Here is a 20,760-nt window from a genome sequence, read left to right as displayed (position 1 = left end):
GTTCTGACAGTTTCGTATAGCGATATTGATATAGCGCCCTCTAAATTGAGGGCGCTCTAACAGTGGCACCCTGCCTAAGTCGTCTGCCCAGACAAGATAAGAGAGGTAAGAAAACTTCAATTTTTCCAGTGATGGGTTTTCGAGTCTTAAAAATTAAATTAAAAGCGTTTACACTATCGTAGCGTCATAAAAATAGTCATACGTTATCGACCCTCATAATGTTTTCGAACCCCAACTTTGATTCCCGTTTACCGCGAGATTGTGCAAGCTGCACCGGTGACAGAAGCTATGCAGTTAACTCACGGTCTGTATTTCCATCAGGCTTAATCATGCTGAGTGTGAGAATAAAGTTTCCTGTCTTTGGTTATACTCAAACATTTATAAAATGATTGATTTTTGGTACTAATCATTAGTACATTATTATGCCAACATTCAAATGACTTGAGTCAAAGAAACATCATCCAACCTCGAAATTTCAAAACAAAATTACTAGCTAGGCCTATCTGCTAGATTGAGTTTCGTTCTGCTTAAGACGTCACTAGATGGATCATGTGACTGTGAGGTGTTTACAAAAATGTAATTATTGACCTTTGACCTTTCTGGGCCTCAACAAAAGCATTTGCACCATTATTGTCTTTGCTTTGTTTGTGACGAGTATACTATAACTATACAAACACAATGTAGCTCTGTGTGTGGGCGTGGCACTGTGCTGTTCTGGGCCCAATTTCATAGAGCTGCTAAGCACACAAATTTGCTAATCATGAAATGTCTTCCTTGATAAAAACAAGATTACCATCAAAATTTCCACGTAATTTTCAGGATAAGCAAACAACAGCTAAACTAAATATACCAGTAACAAGCAATTATACTAATGCAACAAATGGAAATTTGTTTGGTAATCCTGTTTTTATTAAGGAAGAAATTTCATGCTTAGCAAATGTTTGTGCTTTGCAGCGCTATGAAATTGTGCCCTGCTGACCGCTGACCGAGTGCTGTGGAGGCCACCAACAGAACAACAACATTCAATTAATTGGCATTGGACAGAATAGATTTGTTTGGCTTTGGTTTGGTTTGATGTTGAAATAAAAAAAAAATGAAATGAAAGAATCAGATTCAGCCCGGCTAATCCTTTATAAAAGGTTAAAATAATGGGGCATTATTAAATAAAAAATTCAACTTGGTCTTGGTGGATACAAAAAATATCAAAACTTGCAACATTTGCTGTTGTTTCTTGTTTTGGATAACTTTTCGTATAGCGCCACCTCTTTTTCTATTATTTTTACAAGAATGGAAACTCATTGAGGTAAATTAGATACTATATTATATACTATATTGAAGATATATAATGAATAGGGTAGATGGCCTTAGCTTTCGATCCAATCCGGACCTTCTTGAAGATATATATATTGAATATATTGAATCCCAATCATTAGTGACGGCTTAAATGGACACGATGCCTTGGATGGATCGAGTTGGTCCATAAAAATCGTTTGAAACCATTTGTTACTAATTCAATATGGTTAGAAAGATATTTTAATTGTAGAGTATAATTATCCACACAAACATGTCTCTTTTGTATGTACATAAGTAAAATTGAGTGGTTTTCCTTTTACTTTGCAAACTAACACAGTCTGCCATTTTATGGAGTCAAAAACTTGACTCCACAAATTGGCCGATCGTCTTAGTTCACAACGTATAAGGCCGTTGGTCCCATGAGAAAAAGGTAATAGGCCAACTACACCAAAAGAAAACTACACTTAATCTATGTATGTTAACTGAGGTTCCGTCTTTTTCTCCTTCTACCCTAGGAGCTGCATGTTGTATATCAACCACTTCTAGAAAACATCTTTGGATATAACCAGAATTTCGGATGGGGGCTACAGACTGTCAGTCAGCAATCTTCTCGAGAGGATTTTCATATCATAAAAGAGTTTTTAGCTCCAAGAGGTCCTCTTATGACCATGGTATATAAACTGCAAGTAGATGGCATATTCAGATATGAGTTTCCTGTAGCATGTTTACCGGTAAGCTTATTATGCATCAAATTTACCAAATCAAGTGTTAAAGAAAACTTGAAAATTGTTAGTTTTATTTGTGTGAAATCAACATTGAAACAGGGAACCTGTCAGAAAAGGGACAACAACTAATAATAATAATATGGAAATGTTATATAGCGCACGTATCTACCAAACAAGGTACTCAAGGCGCTGAGTATATACAAACTTTCAGGAGGATAGGTGTTTGCAGTGATGAGTTTTGAGACCCAATTAATTAGCACCTTATAAGGGTTTACAAGGTGCTACGGCACATACATCAGCCACAGCCAGGAACACCGGGGCGAACCCCTTCTCTTTTCGAAAAGTGCACTGGGTTCTTTTACATGCGTTACACAACACATGGGACCAACGGCTTTACGTCCCATTCGAAGGACGAAGCAATGGTTAAGTGTCTTGCTCAAGGACACAAGTGTCATGGCTGGGGATTCGAACCCACACTCTGTTGATCAGAAACACCAGAGTTTGCAGTCAGTGCTCTTAATCGCTCGGCCACAGCACTCCCCTGGTTGTATGAAGGTCTTTAGTTGGAAAGTGTTAAAAACACTGTACACTATTGGTAATTACTCAAAATAATAGTAAGCATAAAAACCTACTTGGTATCAAGCAATGGAGAGCTGTTGATAGTATAAAACATTGTGAAAACTTAAAAGCAAATAATTATGTTGCTGATCGAAATTTCTTGTTTTTGTGTTTCAGGCTCCAACTAGAGACGCCTTACTGGATGGAGCTATGCCTGGTTTCTATGTGAATAAGCTGAGTTACCAGACCCAGGGTAGACCCCCTGTATCAGTCCTCCTCTGTATCCTTTATGCTGTATTTAATTAAGGTCAATTGAGAATACCCACCATTACAATAACCTATGTGTCAATAAGGGAACCAAAGTTTGCTGAAGAGATTTCAAACTAAGGAAATAAAAGGGCCTTTATCACATGGCCACTATCCTTCAAGGTTTAAAACGGCCGTTTAAGTAGGTCACTACTCTTTTATTCCCATTCATAAATGCCATTTTGGTTAAAAGGCGTAATAAAGTAGGAAACTGTTTGGGATCTGTTTTTCGACACCCTTGAGCTCTGTACGTGTGGTGCATTTTTATGAGACTGTTTTCAGAACTATGCAATTGTGCATGTAGTAATGCATCCACGTATACATGGGCTGAGATCAATCACCCCGGGGAACAAAAGGTTGTGGGCTAAACCGCACAAACGTATCCAAAAACAACCGGTTATAAACAGCTGCAGCTGCTCATTATCAACCGTTTAAACACCCCCACGTGACGCTTTCCACCAATAGGAATAGCGAAACTATCTGAGGTATTTATGAAAAGATTTTTTAAAACATTGAGGCCCTGGGTTCTTGATAATTTAACTGAGGCCAGTTTAAGGTAATATATTCCAGAACCAGCCATCAGCATTATTGTAAAACAAGTTGTTTAAACCTGATTCAACACACTTTCAGTAAAAAAAAAATCAAAATCCCTGTACATTTTTAGAACAGATCTGACAGCCCACCTTGACTCTGCATTGTGTATCTATGCATGTGTTAACATTTAAACTTGGCCACATAATTTTCTGTAAACCATTCAGAATGGATAAATAATTTATGAATAATGCCTTCATCCTTAGTGGTCCATATAATTGCTAACATTCCTTAACTCATTTTACTCAGATGCCTTTGAATATTTCATGTATAGTTTTGAATATCTTATAATTTTTCGACATAAGCAACAGGTAAGTTTTGCTTCCTGCCAAACATGGAAACAATGCCAGAAAAATCCTCTTTATATGTAGCTTGTATTGCATTTATCTTTTCTTGCATTGCCTAGAATTGTGATTGTTTTGCTTAGAAACATTAGCAGGGAAGTAAACCTACACCTCCATTGCCCAGTTAGAGTTGATGATCTTGTTGAGTTATCAGTCACGTGTAAACAATGTTTATTTCTTGCTCATGCTATACAAAGCAAAAGAGGCATTTGGTAAGAAATGGATCATAAGAAATACATCAGCAATAATGCCTAGTACTATTAGTAATTTCTGGTATTGAGCCCAAGGATGTCTAAAAAGCAAACAGGTATGTACATGTAGAGGTAGAGCAGTCTGGGAACATAGTAATTATGGTGTGAAATTTTTCAGAATTAAAGCTTATTCACTTGATTAAGTTTGGGCTTAAAACACCATTGGAGTAGACCAGCAAATGTTCAACAATTACAGTTGCCCTGATTTACCTTATCAACAAATACTGAAGTATCTTGATTTTTGCTTTTTTGTTTTTAAGTCTAAGGCAAATAATAATATAATATTTCTTTTCAATCAAATGGAGTGTAGCCTCCATATTTGATTCTTTAAACACAAGTGCAGGCCTGTATGCTTCGTTTTTTGACAGGGCGGGGGCACCAAGGCAACATTTACTCCTTGGTAAAGGGCACCTTATGAGGAAATTTGTACTGAAGCATTTCAAGGGCACCAATGCAATGACCAGGGGCACGGAGGCAATTGCCTTCGTTGCCTCCGTGAAGTATCAGGCCTGCAAGTGTCTCTTATTCCAAAACAGTACCATTTTCATATTGAAATTATTTTGTCAATGAAAATGCATATTGAGTCCTTGACATTGTTGTCTTTTGCTTGCAGATGCTGGAGGTGTGGTTGAGTTATATCCAGCCATGGCGCTATGTAGATCAATCTGTAGAAACAGAAAGATCTCCAAGAGGTAACATGAGAGAAACTCAGAAGGACAAACCAATACAAGAAGAAAGATGGTAAGAGACTAAGGCATTGATTGGACATTGAAGTACTTTGTGAGAGACCTACATAGTTAGTGATACAGTTGAAAAAGAAACCAGTGCACTTATTGAAAAGAGAAGGGGTTCGCCCTAGTGTTCCTGGCTGTGGCTGCTGAATGCGCCGTAGCACCATTAAACCCAATACCTGGTGCTAAGGATTTGGTCTCACAATTAAACAACTTTGTCCCACTCACCTTGCAGTAAATACTTGGCACTTTGTATCCTTTGGAAAAGGTGCGTTATAAATATGGTTATTATTATTAAGGACTGGAAAGAGAGATCTTGATACCTGTCTGACAGACCACATTTAGGTAATCAGAGGGAGCAGGGTCGTTGCAAAGACTTAAACTCGGAACAAAAGCCTATGTACATGTACTTGTTTATATGTGTCTGTATGTTCTTTTCACCAACTATTGCAGGTTACAGTTCATCTCAAGCAATCTCATGTTCTACACGGTGATATATTCCAGGAATTCTTGCCCAGGGCATTCCGTCAAGACTTGACTAGCCATTGTATTATTCCGTGTTGCTATAGCTTCTTGCACAGAGCAATCTTGCTATGGTTCTACAAGAAGGTAAGACTGCAGAGTCACACTCAATAGAAACTTTGAATATCCCATCCCAGATCATGAGGCATAGGCATTTATGCATATGCTTAGCAGTTCAGCTTTGTCTAAGGAGAACCCACCTTAGCCCAGGTTGACACCTACATGTATTAGCACCTATTCACCTATCGAATTAGCTTAAGAAAACCCAGCTCAGCCCAGTGTAACCCTTGCATATCTTTGGAGTTTTTTCCCAGTTCATTATACGTATTGGTAATTGTCATAGACCAGTCTCCTCACTTGGTGTATCTCAACATATGCATACAGCATAAAATAACAAACTTGTGAAAATTTGAACTCAATTGGTCGTCGAAGTTGTGAGAAAATAATGAAAGAAAAAACACCCTTGTCGCACAAATTGTGTGCTTTCAGATTCTTGATTTCGAGACCTTAGCTGAGGTGTACAAAATCAAATTCAATTTTTTGTGTGAGAAATAACTCAAAACAATGTTACTTCAGAGGGAGCCGTTTCCAACAATGTTTTAAACTATCAACATCCTTCCATTGAGCGCTTACAAGTAAGTTAGCTAACAATTATTTTGAGCAAATTACCATAAATATCCAGTGCCTTTAACTGTTAATCAAGCCCTCGTGATTCCAGTGCAATTTGTGTATTGATGTATTATCATCATCCTGGCCATCTCATTCATATATTTCATATCCTATTATATTCCTCTTACTAGCCGAGAGAAGTCTTTATGAGGATTATGGTTCACCACATCATGGCCACTCTGCTTCATATGGAAGTAGTTTCCTGACCCCTAAGCCTAATCCATCTGTACCTGACTTGGGCTCCCAAGTAGCTGAGCTTGAGACCCCTGGATTCATGTATACACCACTGTTCAGCAATGATGTCAAAGCTCTGGTAAGTTTTAGGGTTCATAGAGTTAAAGGAACACGTTGCCTTGGATCAGTCGAGTTGGTCTTTGAAAATCGTTCTGTAACCGTTTGTTATAAAATCGGTATGGTAAGAAAGATGTTGTAAAAGTAGAATACAATGATCTACACAAATTTGCCTCGAAATTGCGTGGTTTTCGTTTTGCCTCGTCGACAAACACATTCGGCCATTTATGGGAGTCAAAAATTTGACTCCCATAAATGGCCGACCGTGTTAGTTCGCGACGTAAAATGAAAACCCTGCAATTTTGAGTGATACGTATGTGGATCACTATATTCTACTTTTAAAACATCTTTCTAACCATATGCTTTTCATATACCAACTCGACTGATCCAAGGCAACGTGTTCCTTTAATGTTTCTTATACTCAAAAAAAAATTGATTTATAACAACATTTTTACCTAGTCAGTTTTCCTTGTGGCTCATCATGTATAATAGGCTGAATATAGAAATGCTGTGTTTCTTTTATTCAGATTTGTTGAACCAAAACAAGGGTTTTCTTTTCAGGAAAGTATTCAGGCTCTTTCTTTGTTCAATTAAGAAACCATGTATGCTCATGTTCACCAAAAGGTTTACAAAAAGTTGATCTTAACATGGTTTGTCCCTGGGTGCCTTGCTTGGCTTAATCGTTGTTTCTTGTGTAACGAAGGTCAGTGATCTGCACCAGTCAACACGAAGACACCCGTCTCAAAAAGACAATCCTTTCGAGCCCTTTTCACTTGCTCGCAACGAGGCGTGTGCATTCGATGGGAGTAATAACACGCTCGTTACAGCCCTGGTTTCCCCTGCGAGCCTCGATTGGAAATTTAAGGGCTGTACTGTATCTATCAAAACGACAATGAGACCCAATAAACACACATTGTTGTATCTTTCAGGATTATTCCTTGATGGAAACCAAGCTTGTTATCATACTGGCTCTCAAATGGAACCATATGTTCTCAATTTGTTAAAATAGGCTTAAGGGCATCTTGCACAATAAAGTTCTCTCATATTTAACTCCCGCAAACAATCATGACGACAATTGTATATTATTCTAAAACTTTGCTAGATTGAGAGATTGTTACAGAATGTTCACCAAGCTCAGATCACAGTATCCAACTTAAGTTTCACACCAGTCACCAATGATAAAGAGAGGGCTTCTTGTCTTGTTTTTCACAAAGTACCTTCAGTGACCTATATCTAGAGGTCAAAGTTCACAGGGTCATCTTCAGCTGCAGGATGATATTGGGCCAGTAGACACCAACAAGTTGTGCAGATACTTGGAATATACAAAGGATTATCTCTCCAAAGTCTTTCAGGTAATTAAATGTATTCAATTGTTTTGGATACTGTATGCAGTTCCATCATGTCAAACTGAATTACAGAAGCTTTGTTGCAAACAGGTAACTCTAACATTGTGGAGTGTTATGGCCTGGCGATTGGGAGCGCCGGATTCGGGCTCTGGTGTTTGATCAGCAGAGTGTGGGTTCGAATCTCGGTCAAGACACTTGCTACATAAAGTTGGGGAGGGAGTGCTTTTTGCTCTACCAGCCAGGCTTCTGATTGAGGATACCTAAGCCTATGTAACATCCGTATGGACTGTAAAGGGGGTAACCCTGTTTCAGCCCTAAGAATAGGTGGCAACACCTGCTGGAAGAACAAATAATTGTAGCCCACACCTTGAAGTGGCCTTCAGGCCTTGTGTGTCTGGCGAATTGCATAACGAAAAACAATTTAAATATTTGTGTCTTTAATCTCATACAATACAGAGTATAAGGCCTCCTTGCCGTAACTTTTAAACACATTACTAAAGTGCAGTTTTCAAGCAGTGTAATGAGAATCAATGATTTGTGGTTTTGCAGGTAAATGTTCACCTCATGTTGTGTAAACAGCTCCACCATCCAAGATGGCGTAACCCCAAACAACCTTAACAATAGAGGGCGTACTTGTATTTAACCAAGGACACAACAGCCTTTCAATGCCATATTGAACTTTGACAGTATTTAAGACCAATTTTTTCTCTGGTTTGAACTTCGGTGAGGTCTTACATCGAATCTAATTTGTTTAATATCTTATAGAAGAGTTCCGGTAACACCATGTAATACCAATCTCTAAATGAGTTGGGGTGGTTCTGAAAAGAACCGTGGATTAACTCGACGTTTCGATCAGTATGCTCTGATCGTCTTCTGGAGAATGCTGGACTCTGATGCTGCATGCTGCTTTAGTACTGGGCGGTGGATCAGCGGTGATGCATGAAGGCGGGAAATAGAGGCGGGAAGTTGAACTCGATGATGCGTGGTGAAACCTGTTGTGGAGCCTTGGGTGGTGTTGGGGGTGTGTGCTCACTGAACCGTGTCAGTAGGAGCAAGCACAGGGGATAGTGAGGGTGTGGGGCCTAGGTGACAGAGGGTATAGATGACCCAAAGCAGTCTAATGGTTGGGGGCCTAGGGGGTGACCGAGGGTATAGAAGACCCAAAACAGTCTAAAATAAATAAATACTTGAGCTGGGGCCTAGGGGGTGACCGAGGGTATAGATGACCCAAAGCAGTCCAATGGGGGATAAAACTAAGTACAGGAGTTTGGGCCTAGGGGTGACTGTGGATATACAAGATCCATTGGTCGGGAGGAGGCCTCTCTGATCCATCTTGGGTGCCATGCCTGGATTGGAGCCATGATTTCTGCTGCTTCCCAGTCAACTTTGTGGTCAGTGATGTGGGAATGCCTTCGTGCATCACCGCTGATCCGCCGCCCAGTACTTAAGCAGCATGCAGCATCAGAGTCCAGCATTCTCCAGAAGACGATCAGAGCATACTGATCGAAACGTCGAGTTAATCCACGGTTCTTTTCAGAACCACCCCAACTCATTTAGAGATTGTTATTACATGGTGTTACCGCAAACTCTTCTATATCTTATTTCCACCATGCAAAGTTTCAAATCCTACTTGTTTAATATCCGTAGATAAACTACAAAAGTTTGAGATCTTGTACCGAGGTGACCCAGAATTTCAGCCAATCAGAAGCTTTGATTGTTCGCAAGCTGTATGCACTGTCGTCAAACTTCAACACTACGGTAAGATTGATTTGATGATTATCTGACTGATCTGACAGGTCGATTTTCAAAACTTGTAATTTAAATAATTATTCACTGAAACCAACAAATAACAATGTCGAAATAATAATAACACTAACAGACAGTTACACAGGATAGCGTTGGCAAATTTGACCATCAATGCATGGTGCGTTGACATACCAGAGTCATCAGGTCATCTATTTCATTCCTTAAACTATCTCGGGAGCTACTAATGAGCTAGCAATGTGTACTGTCAAGTATGCTGGGCAATTAAACTTAATTTAAATATAAGAACCCTGTCTGACCGCGCAGGAACCCATTTAACTTGGTGACTGGGATCAATTCAAGTCAAGGGTCATGCTTACGAGTCTTAATATTGGGATTTAGAACCAACACCCAAACTATTGTTCTAGGGGATTTAGAACCAACACCCAACCTATTGTTCTAGGGGATTTAGAACCAACACCCAACCTATTGTTCTAGGGGATTTAGAACCAACACCCAACCTATTGTTCTAGGGTTAGGCCTATTGGCCATGTTGTGCCAGTAACTATAATCCTCATTTAAATGTTCTGGAGGGTGTGACGGAGAGATTTAAAGGCAGTGGACACTATTGGTAATTACTCAAAATAATTATCATCATAAAACCTTTCTTGATTATGAGTAATGGGGAGAGGTTGATGGTATAAAATATTGTGAGAAACAGCTCCCTCTGAAGTGACGTAGTTTTCGAGAAAGAATTAATTTTCCACGAATTTGATTTCGAGAACTCAAGTTTAGAATTTGAGGTCCCAAAATCAAGCATCAGAAAGCACACAACTTCGTGTGACAATGGTGTTTTTTTCTTTCATTATTATCTCACAAATTCGATGACCGATTGAGCTCAAATTTTCACAGGTTTGTTATTTTATGCTTATGTCTAGATACACCAACTGTGAAGACTAGTCTTTGACAATTACCAATAGTGTCCACTGTCTTTAAAGTGAAAAGTAATGAGGGAATGAATCTATCTAATAAGATTGTACCGTTTGGTTAGTTGTTCAAACTGCTATGGAACAAACTTTCTTCATTGTACTTCAATTTGAGAACCAAACTAAACCCATGTGCTTGTGTGTTTTCTCATGTATTTAGTTTGGTGATAAAGTCTTTGAGGTGTATCATCGAGCAGATTTCAGTGGAGCTTTAGCTAAGCAGATCTTCACTGCACCTACATCAATCCCAACCCATAGACAGACGGCCATTCCAACGCCCCCATACTGTGCCTCCCCTCAACAACAAACATGCAATCCAAGATTGAGTCTTCGTTTTCTAGCTAATTACTACACTCTAGCCAAGCTGGTACTGCTCTCGCTGATTCTTTGGTTATTTATTGGCTTTGGACCTACTGGAATATTACTCACGCTAGTGTTCTTGACTGTGCTCTACATCTTTTTCAGCGGGGTGGTGTACACAGTTAGACAACAGTCACACACACATGAGCATATTGAATGATATACAAGCACATGGTGCAGCCAACATGGATTCAGTGCGGTTATAAACCATTATAGACTTGACTAATTGTTGTACCTCTAGTGACTACCAAGGAGAACCCAGTCAAATGTCGGATGGATAAAGTGTGTATTTACACCCATGAAGGACTTGGTAAACTCTAGTTTGGATTCAGTACTCTACTGGGTACAATATATGTTTCACAATTGTCATCACGGAGGACTTTGACAAATTTAATTAGTTGGCAAAACCTTAAAGTACATTGTAAATTGACTTGTGGAAGACTTGGTCAACTTTAATCATAAATTGCAGGGTTGAAACAATACACCAGTAAAATGTTCACATCTAAACAGGGTTGAAATAATAAGTAACAATATTTTGCACTGCGTTTAATTTCAACACTTCGCATGGTAAAAGGGACCCTAGGATAAGATGTAAATAAATAAACAGCTGAACATAAAACCATACTATGTGTCTTGGCAATGAGGTTTTGATTAAAATACACTAGGACAAGTTATATCAAAAAGAGTCAAGATCTTTGTATACAGAGTGCTGTCTTGCAACCATTTCAGTAACAAACATCATTTTGTTATGAGGTGTTCCAGAAAATGCAATGATGTACGTGGAAACTTGCAACTGTCCATTACACTTTAAAATTATACATAAAGATATTGGAACACACTTCTAGTGTGATAAGTCAATTGAAACACTATTTCAAACAAGTATTACCCTGTCTCTCAGTTGTTTAATGATTTATTTCAAACTTTTATCTGTGGCATCCATCAAGTTAGCCATCTTATAAACCACAAAGTATATGTCATAAACAATGATAGGGTGTATTGAAATGCACAATGATGCAATTATTTTAGAATAAAAAAATAAACTTGTAAATTATACCAGGTGTTGTAATTACTCTTCAATTACATTTTATCTCCTGAAAGTATGTTTGAAAGTGAAACATTTCACAAAGTGCCATCTTGCAACAAAGGGAAAATAAACTTTGTAATAAAATATCTAAGAAAATGGGCTTATTCTGATACAACATGATCTCTGCTGTAATGTAGTCAATAAAGTTTGGCAATTGTTTGCAGACAAAGTAGTACTGCTTAGCACAAGTTTGCAATTCATTGAATAGTAATCTTCAGATATGCAAAACAATTAAAGGGACAGACGATTATTTACTCTGTCAAACAAAAATATTGGTTTGTAAACATCTTAAAGGAACACGTTGCCTTTCCAACCATATGCAATTTATAACAAACGGTTATAAACGCTTTTTAAAGACCAACTCGTCCGATACAAGGCAACGTGTTCCTTTAAACTCGTCTGGGATCTATCACAGAGCAGCTTAAGCACAAAAACTAGCTAAGCACAACAAAATTATGCTTAAAAGAAAATGGTTTACAAACTATAATACTTGTATCCTGCTTACTGCGGTTAACTGCTGCTTAGCATAAACGTTTGAAGCAATATTGTCTTAAGCTTAAGCAGCTCTATGAAGTTGTGCAATGAAGTTATCATTATTGGTTTGTCGAATCTTAAACTCATCTGGGATCTATCATAGAGATGCTTAAGCACAATCATATTATGCTAACTAGAAAAAGGTTACCAACTAAAATACTATTTTATGTAGGATCTGTGACTGGTATCCTGCTTACTGCTGTTTACTGCTGCTTAGCATAAACTTTTGAAGCAATAATTTTCTTTAGCCTAAGCAGCTCTATTCAGATGGGCAATGAAAATGAAGTTACCATAACAAAATGTGGCAGGTTCCTGTGCTTTGGTTTGTTAAGTACTAGTTTCCACAAGTTTTAGGTAATAAACACAGTAAGCATTAAAAAACAGATACTACTACGGTAGTATGGAACCATACAAAAGACGGTTAATTTAGTACATTTTTTTAACAAATTAACTGTTGATAGGATCAAAGAATGCTTTTTCATTTTTCCTATTTTGAAGATTTCAGATTCAGTGCTCTCGGAACAAATGACAGTTTCGTTCAGCTTTTACCTCTGGGTCCATCCACACCTCTGAAAAACAAAAACAGAAAACACAGTTAAAAATACCTATCAATAATAAAAGTCATAATATATTTAATAAACTTATATGACAAATAAAAGCAATATAAATAGGATCACTGTCAAGTAAATGGTTTATTGTATAAAGATTTAATTAAATGGAAAGATTGAAAAAACATTTTCCCTAACAGTCCCCATTCCTTTATATCCAATACCAAAGTAGAGAATTTAAAAGGAGCTATACCAATCTTGTATAAAAGTCCAAACCATGTCATGTAGAGTTACATAAGAGAAAAGGATATTATATGAATATTCAAGTAGGTACATAGAAAGTATCCTCCCCAGTTTTGGTTTGTGTGAATATTCATGTAGGAGTTTGCATATTGATTAGTTTGTTGCATCATGAAATCTGCATCAGCACAATTTGTGAATACATTATTTAACACAAAGAGTAAGAATGTCTGGAATGAGGTGTGGCCTTTTGTGTGGATGTGAAGTGAAGTTGAAGGAGAGTGGATGCATCTTGACCACTTCTTGCCTTCATGAGTTACTATGGACCCATTGGTTTTCACTGCAAGGCAGACCAAGTGGATTTGTCAATCTTAAACTAACCATGGAATATTAAGAGAAACTTGGGAGCATTAACGACACCTAATGTGACTTTTTACCAGTGATCCAAGGCAAGACAAACATGTAAGTTAACTAAATGTTATTATACCATTTTCACCTGAGCCACAATATGACTTTAGTTCTATCATTCAACAAGATGTTTAGAGGTATAAAAAGCAATTGCATAAAATTTGGGACATCTGGTCCTGAAAGCTTGTTGGTGAAATCTTTATGCACTCTTGACTTACAATCCAGTTTAGAGCTATTAGTATTATATTTGTATTCACTATGCATTGTATCAATGAACTGTTCCTTGCTCTATGTTTTGTGGTACAAGTGTGTCCATTTAGCACAAAACTAATTGGTTTATGAGTTTAAAAAAATAGTTCCTTGTCGCAATAAACTTATGAGGGATACGCTGGTAAAATCCATGTTTTAAAGTTCATAATATGGTTTGACAAGGCTTGATTTGCGCTATATGTAAATGTGGCCGCGATGCGCGTGATCAACGCATACTGTACTGTCCTACTACGTCAAATCGTCGTCTACTCGCTTGAGCCGTCAACTCCCCACAGACTTGCCCTAAAACCGGCGTGTATATTCGCCTTTGACCTACATTCATTTCACTATTTATTTCTTAATTTCCAACTTACATTGCCTTTGATTTGATATTGTTGTGATTTTGAGACTGTGGAAATAAACTGGACGCACAAATTCTACACCAACATTGCCTGCAAGTTGAATTCACCTGCATGTACTGTATACATTACACACCTGCATGTACTGTATACATTATACACCTGCATGTACTGTTTACATTATACACCTGCATGTACATGTACTGTATACATAATACCACATGGACACATAATGTACATGCAGCTGCAGACGACCAAAAGTTCGCTTTCCGTATCTGTGTTTTGATTGGTCAACCGAGTTGATCTCAGACCAATCCAAACAAACCCAGCTACGGTAGCTTTTAGTCACTGCACTTACCCAATGATAAATTTTATCCAATGGAATCACTGGATCCGAGTAGCAGTGACCTGTCTTTATCCTTGCGATAAATTTAAAGACCAAAGCCCTGTTGAAAATGCAAGATGGCGGCTGACGGCTTTGTAGTTTTACTATAGTTTGTTCACAAGAAAAAACTTTAAATTTGAACCGCAATTTAATACAAACTATTTAAAATTCTCTATACGCTAATACTTTATATTATATGGATTTTAAATGTATTTTGGAGGAGTTGCGGCGAGTTGACAGCACCAAGGCCCCAAGCGAGTTGACGGCGTGTTGGCGGTGAGTAGTTGGAATGTGCGTTGCTGACCAATCGTTAAACCACGAACATTTTATTGCAGTTTTGTATACAAATAATCCTCAAATTACGAACCCATAAAAATGGTTGTTGACGGAAAAAAAAGTATTACACAGGGCAGAAATTAGCGGTCAAAATATTATTCTATTTTTTTTTCTTTTTAAGTTTTGAAAATCATTTGCATTAGTCAAAAATGAAAATTGCAGGCGACCCAAAGTTTGACCCCCAAATAGAAACGTATACAGTTTCCGATGTTCACCTCCCGTGAAAAAAAAAGAATCTCTCCAGATTTGTCTCCCTACTGGAATACGAATAATGGCCGGTCCGTTTACTGGCTTGAAACTTAAATCAAATATTGCTTCTTACATAATGTATATTAAAAGATAGAACTCAAAGAGTGCGTCACTGGTTCCAGTTGTATGAGCTAAAACAATGAAAACCTGAATGGTTTAAACTCCTTATTGCAAAGATGTTCTCATGAAACTTCAATCAAATATTGCTTCTTACATGTAGCTTCAAACAAAACGATAACACTTTAATTTAAAGCTTAAAGAGTGTTATCATTTTTTTCCAGTTGAATGAGCTAAAACAATGGGAACCTTAAATGGGCCATCTCAGATGCTTTCCTTTTTTTGTCATTAGTTTTTAATAAAGCACTACCTGAAATTTCTTGACCCACATTTGTTTTCTTCATTTTTATTTTCTTCAATTTTTTTTTAAGCAGCCATCCCTAGTTTGCGTAAATTAATTTTGCATTAATTAACATAAAGCTGTTTTGCATAAACTGACTGGGGAATTACTAGCATTCACTTTTATCAAACATAAAAATATCTGGTTTGCTCAGTGCCTTTGGCTTGAATTATAATTTTTTTAAGTCCAAATGTGAAATATTTTTTAGCGACTTTCCATGTACTACACGTAACTGATGATGGTGAAGATTGTACTACAAATTAAGCACTGCTTTATTTGTCAGACCTAACTGAATACAAAACAAAGGCACAATCAATTCTCACACTATTAATTAATGCCGTAATTAATGTTTCGCACACGTAACTAGTTACGTGTGTACGTGTGTGTGACAGCATGCCAACATGCATGTCCCTAAATACACAAGGTATGCACTGTGATGCAACCCAGGTGAATAAGCCTCGAGTGTCACTTTATGGCCACATTTTGTACCTACATTTGTGAGAGGGGTACAACAAAGACCTAGCCAACATTTTTTCACAAAGGGGGGAGGGACATGACCCAAAGTGGATTTAAATTGACTCTCTTTCTCTCTGACATTGGTATTGCGATTATGTTTATGTACATTTTTAATTGTTATGCTTGGTTTTATTACAAATAAATTGTTTCAGACAAAAATATACTGTTGTCTTTATTTAGTTATTTGATTCCATTTGGAAAATTCATTAATTTACACACAAATCATTTCTGACACAGAGGCAAGTGCTAAACATTGTTGATTTGCTTGATTGTCGATTGCCTCAGTGCATTAAAGCATAGGGCCTCACACACATTACCGACCATAATGTCACTCACGTAACCCAGCCTAATAACAGAAAGTGAATATTTAAAATGTTTAGTTGACCTTAAAATTGATTGTGTCATTAAACTGAAAATCAATCTCATCTTGTATCCATTCTAACCAAAGCTCTAATGAAGAAAAAACAAATATTAATGTATGGTGCAGAATAGAATGTCAAAGTTTTCAAGCTAAAGGGACAGATCTTTGTCACCCAACCAGCTAAATATGGCCAGTGATGACCTAATCATGACAGCCCAATGTTGAAACATGTTTATGTTTACCAACATTCAAAGAAGAGGAGAGAAAGACACATGTGTTAAGTAGGGCTTTCCTTTACAACAATGGATAATTCCAGCAGTTTTGAATGGCAAAATATTGAGACTGAACTTTTGTTGTGCACTTTGAATGCTAGTATTGAGTAGCAAATGGTGATTAATGAGTAGTCAACTGTGAGAGGGGTACAACAAAGACCTAGCCAACACTTTGTGTCGCAATTTGCTCTGGTATACAAGGGAAATCGTTCACTGACAATGTTAATTTATAGTACCTGTGTTAATCTAAAACATAAATTTCTTGCTTACTTTTTGTCTGAAAGTGTGATTACCAAAAGGGGAACAATGAAACACAAACCATAAGTACCTACCTGGAGTTAATGGAAAATACTTGCTCATTCTCTTTCGAGCTAAACCTTTTAATCTGTGACTGTCAAAGATTTGACTTTGAGGAGAATCACTCAGCCCCTTGGCTGCATTGATCAGCTGAATATGGGCATCATAATCGTTGACATCTTTACTTATCTACAAAACAAATCAATAAATCATTGATAAATATTACACCTTTTATGATTGATTTATAGTACTAACTAGGGTCATTGCAACTACTATTTTGTAGCCTTTATAAAATAGTATTTGACTTTTAAAGTTACTGTTATTACTCTTATCAAGCATTAAACTCTGTTGATCCTATCTGTAGTGTAGTGATATGGGGTTCGATTAAATCCAAACAAAGTGGTGCCGGAACCAGACAAAAAGGGACCAATACTCGGCTAGGTTTATTGACTGCATTTGCCTTTTACTGCTGTTCAAATCGCCATCATATTAAAACTTTTGATCGCAACTTCCGAATGAGTCAAACTAGTGTAGGGGCCTAAACCTGTGTAGATGGGAAACCACGTTTTTCAGCTGAATACTTGCATTCCTTATTTTTGCTACATCAAATAGTTTGATAATAATGAACATTTTATTCTTCCATGACAAAGCATGTGAGCTTCTTAGGGTCACGGACGGATGGTTGGAGATTTAAATGAGTTGTCACGTCCGCACTGGACTTTCTGGCTCGGTTAAACTGACTCGGTCAATCTTCCATGGCACTCGGTCAATAATCTTCCTGGGCACCTTTGGCTCGAATAAACTGATCGCGCAGTGTGGTTAAGTTACCTGTCGTCAGTGTCAGCCTGTAACTGTTAGCTGATCAGGCAGGTTACCCGTGCTGTTTTACTGTTTGGACTGGACTTTGAAAAGGGTAAGTTACCCATATATTGGGCTATGGCGCGGTTCGTTTGCCCAAATTAATAAGGGAATTAAGTCCAGTGCCAACCAGGCTCTTAAGACTCATCATAGTTTCTAGAAGTAAGTTTCTATTTCTTCCTCCATCATGTCCATCAACTCATGGTTTGACCATCAACAAATAACAACATGACAAAGGGAATGCATGGTGGGCAGGTGCCAGGTGGGTGTTGTTGAACTTGAACTCTATCTAATTCTAATTACCTCAAAACCATCGGCAAAAATGTCCAGCTCTGCCTCTGTGTGATCAAGAGACGTGGAATCACTATCCTCACTCTCTTTGCCCTTCTCATTAACCAGTTAGGAGAGCCTACAACCCGCTTCATCATCACTGCTGCCACTAGACAGCTAGACCAGTCGGATGAATCCGAACACTGCTGCCGCTTTCCGCCGCCATTGTTACCAGTTGGCTGATTCTCAAATGTGGAGGGCGCCCTTTCATAACACCGTTAATACCACTTCGGCCTCCCTAGACTAGACTAGACTTGATTTCAGTGAAACTACGGTTATTTTCTTTGCATCAGCCACGCATAATTCCCCCTTACATATAAAAAAGTTTGCTATTACACGCTCTAACTCGCAATCGTATGCTATACTGACGGAAGGTTGTGACACTATGGGCGCTGTTTCAGCAAAACATTGTATTGGGTATCAAAGACGACTAAAAATCAAAAGTCATTTTCGGTATGAAGAAGTGCGGAAGCCGCCCTATCCTACAACGTTCGTTCCACATCACAGTTATTGAAGAGTTCGGCTCAGTTATTTTGAAAGCAAAGTTTCTTTGGTTTGTTTAATGTCCACGCGCTTTGTGTGGCCCCCATGCCTACATCCAGTGCATCAATTTTAGGGTAATAGTTTTAGGTCCACCTCCTGGCCGCTGGCCGGCCCCGCCGAGAATTTTGTTTTATTATTTTGTACGAGAAAAAGGCCTTTGAAGATCCCAAGATCTTCTCTTTTATTGTAAAAGAGTGAAAAACACCATAGTCTCTTTACATTTCGAGCTGTCCCTCATTATGGCTCTTCAAAAAGAGTGGTGGTTATTTCACTCTTTTAGATTAGATTAGATTATATTAGATTAGATTAGATCAGATTAGATTAGATTAGATTTTTATTCGTCATGCCCAGCATGAAAATCACTTTCTCGATTTGCACATTAAAATACAGTTATTAAAAATAGCACAAAACATACATGAACCGTAGACATTAAAACAGCAACAATATAATAAAAATATCACATTGCACAAAACAAATTGTTTTTGAAATACATCGGAATTAAAGTAAACATAAAAACAGAAAGTAAACTAAGGATAACTTGGAAAGAAACTGCACTGGGTAAGAAGGAGAGACGATTACGATTAGTGTTGGATTCGAGTTGACGCAATCTCCCAGACTTATAAAAAACAAAAAGTGTATGAAGTGGGTGGGTATCATCAAGTTATACACTTTCAAGTTTTGACACTAGAGCTGCCTCGTAGATGGTACCTAAATCTTTTACAGGAATACCAATGAGCTTACTAGCAGATCTAGTGATTCTGTTGATTTTATTTTGATTACCCACAGAGAGACCATTCGCCCATGCAATGCAAGAGAACGCAATGACGGACTGAATTGCACTTTTGTAAAACAACATGATAATATCCCGGTCAATGTTAAAAATTTTAAGTTTCCTTAAAAAATACATACGTTGATTAGCCGTAGAGCATAATTTCTGTAACATTCCACTTTAAATGGCTATCAATGTGAGTCCCAAGGTATTTATGTTCAGTGACCATTTCAACATCAACACCATTATGTTTACATGCTGGATCTTCGTCGGATTTTTCCGAAAATCAAATACAATTTCCTTAGTTCTTTTTGCATTTAAAACCAGAATATTTTCTTTGCACCATCAGTTACCAAACTTGGCAATTTCATATCTATACCCCGTCTCATCCTCATGAGTAATGAATCCTGTAAGTGAAGTGTCCTCTGCATACTTAACCATGGAACACTCGTGGCATTACTACATCTAAGATCGCTTGTATACAGTGTGAACAGTACTGGGGATAAAACACATCCCTGAGGGGCGCCTGTGTATTGGTATGAACAGTTTCAGACACTGACTGCATCAGTCTAACTCTCTGTGATCTTTTTGTCAAGAAATCGTTTATCCATAAAATCAGATCCGGGTTAACATTCATCCCCCTCAGCTTGCCAAACAGAACATGAGGCTGGATGTTCAAGTTGAAGGCCGAAGAAAAATCCACGACCAAAGTCCTAACATATGCTTTAGGACGACCAAGTTGGCTTTAACTGCCATGCAACAATGTTAGGATGGCATCTTCAACGCTATACGCTCCGTTCTGTTCTGTTCTGTTCTGTTCTGTTCTGGCTTTAGAGGGGTTTCACTCAAGGACAGAGTGAAAAATCACTCGAAAAAGAGTTGTCCTTCATATGGCTCCGTGAAAGAGTGTTTTTTCACTCTTTTACATTAGAGTTGTTTAGATTGGTCATAATAATTCTGTGATCTTTTCTTCTTCGACAGCTTTGTGCACAAAAACAGCTTTGTGCAGAAAAAATTCCGTGGGGGCCTCCCCGGGAGGCTGTTGCGCATTGTTTTGAGCGTTCCCACCTACCCATTCCGGTATGAAAATGCTTTAGCCGCCCTAAAAATTCGGACGCAGAGCGATATTATGCCAGGAATACAAACTGCGTCTCTGTAGCATGTTTAGTTCCACGAGTTATTGACGAGTTCGGCTTTTGTTTATTTTCACGCGAGGTGTGTGTGGCCCCTATACACAATACACACATTTTGGAGGGGTAGCAGGTCCACTTCCTGGGCGCTGGCCCCGCCCTGAAAAGCCCTTGAAAAT

The 20,760-nt window shown here is 38.1% G+C and overlaps 1 protein-coding gene and 1 long non-coding RNA gene across 2 annotated transcripts; one reads left to right on the top strand and one right to left on the bottom strand.

Moving 5' to 3' along the window:
* Positions 1 to 1,453: 1,453 nt before the first annotated feature.
* On the top strand, positions 1,454 to 11,767 carry LOC117305586 (sphingomyelin phosphodiesterase 4-like). The gene is given in 14 exon segments (XM_033790464.1): positions 1,454 to 1,471; positions 1,809 to 2,024; positions 2,754 to 2,856; positions 3,723 to 3,784; positions 4,682 to 4,809; positions 5,253 to 5,292; positions 5,295 to 5,338; positions 5,340 to 5,367; positions 5,369 to 5,408; positions 6,122 to 6,303; positions 7,384 to 7,477; positions 9,275 to 9,338; positions 9,340 to 9,385; positions 10,517 to 11,767. Coding segments are annotated over 14 exon segments (1,425 nt in total). The 3' UTR covers positions 10,877 to 11,767.
* Positions 11,768 to 12,123: 356 nt separating this feature from the next.
* Positions 12,124 to 18,305, bottom strand: LOC117305548. Its single transcript, XR_004520692.1, has 3 exons — positions 18,113 to 18,305; positions 16,987 to 17,140; positions 12,124 to 12,903 (listed from the first exon to the last, which is right to left on the bottom strand). It is a non-coding gene; the product is annotated as an uncharacterized LOC117305548 (long non-coding RNA).
* Positions 18,306 to 20,760: the final 2,455 nt, after the last annotated feature.

Source organism: Asterias rubens (genome assembly GCF_902459465.1).
Source record: "Asterias rubens chromosome 8 unlocalized genomic scaffold, eAstRub1.3 super_scaffold_89, whole genome shotgun sequence".
NCBI classification, from domain to species: Eukaryota; Metazoa; Echinodermata; class Asteroidea; order Forcipulatida; family Asteriidae; genus Asterias; species Asterias rubens.
Note: the sequence above shows the minus strand (reverse complement) of the source record. Positions and strands in the feature narration are given on the sequence as shown.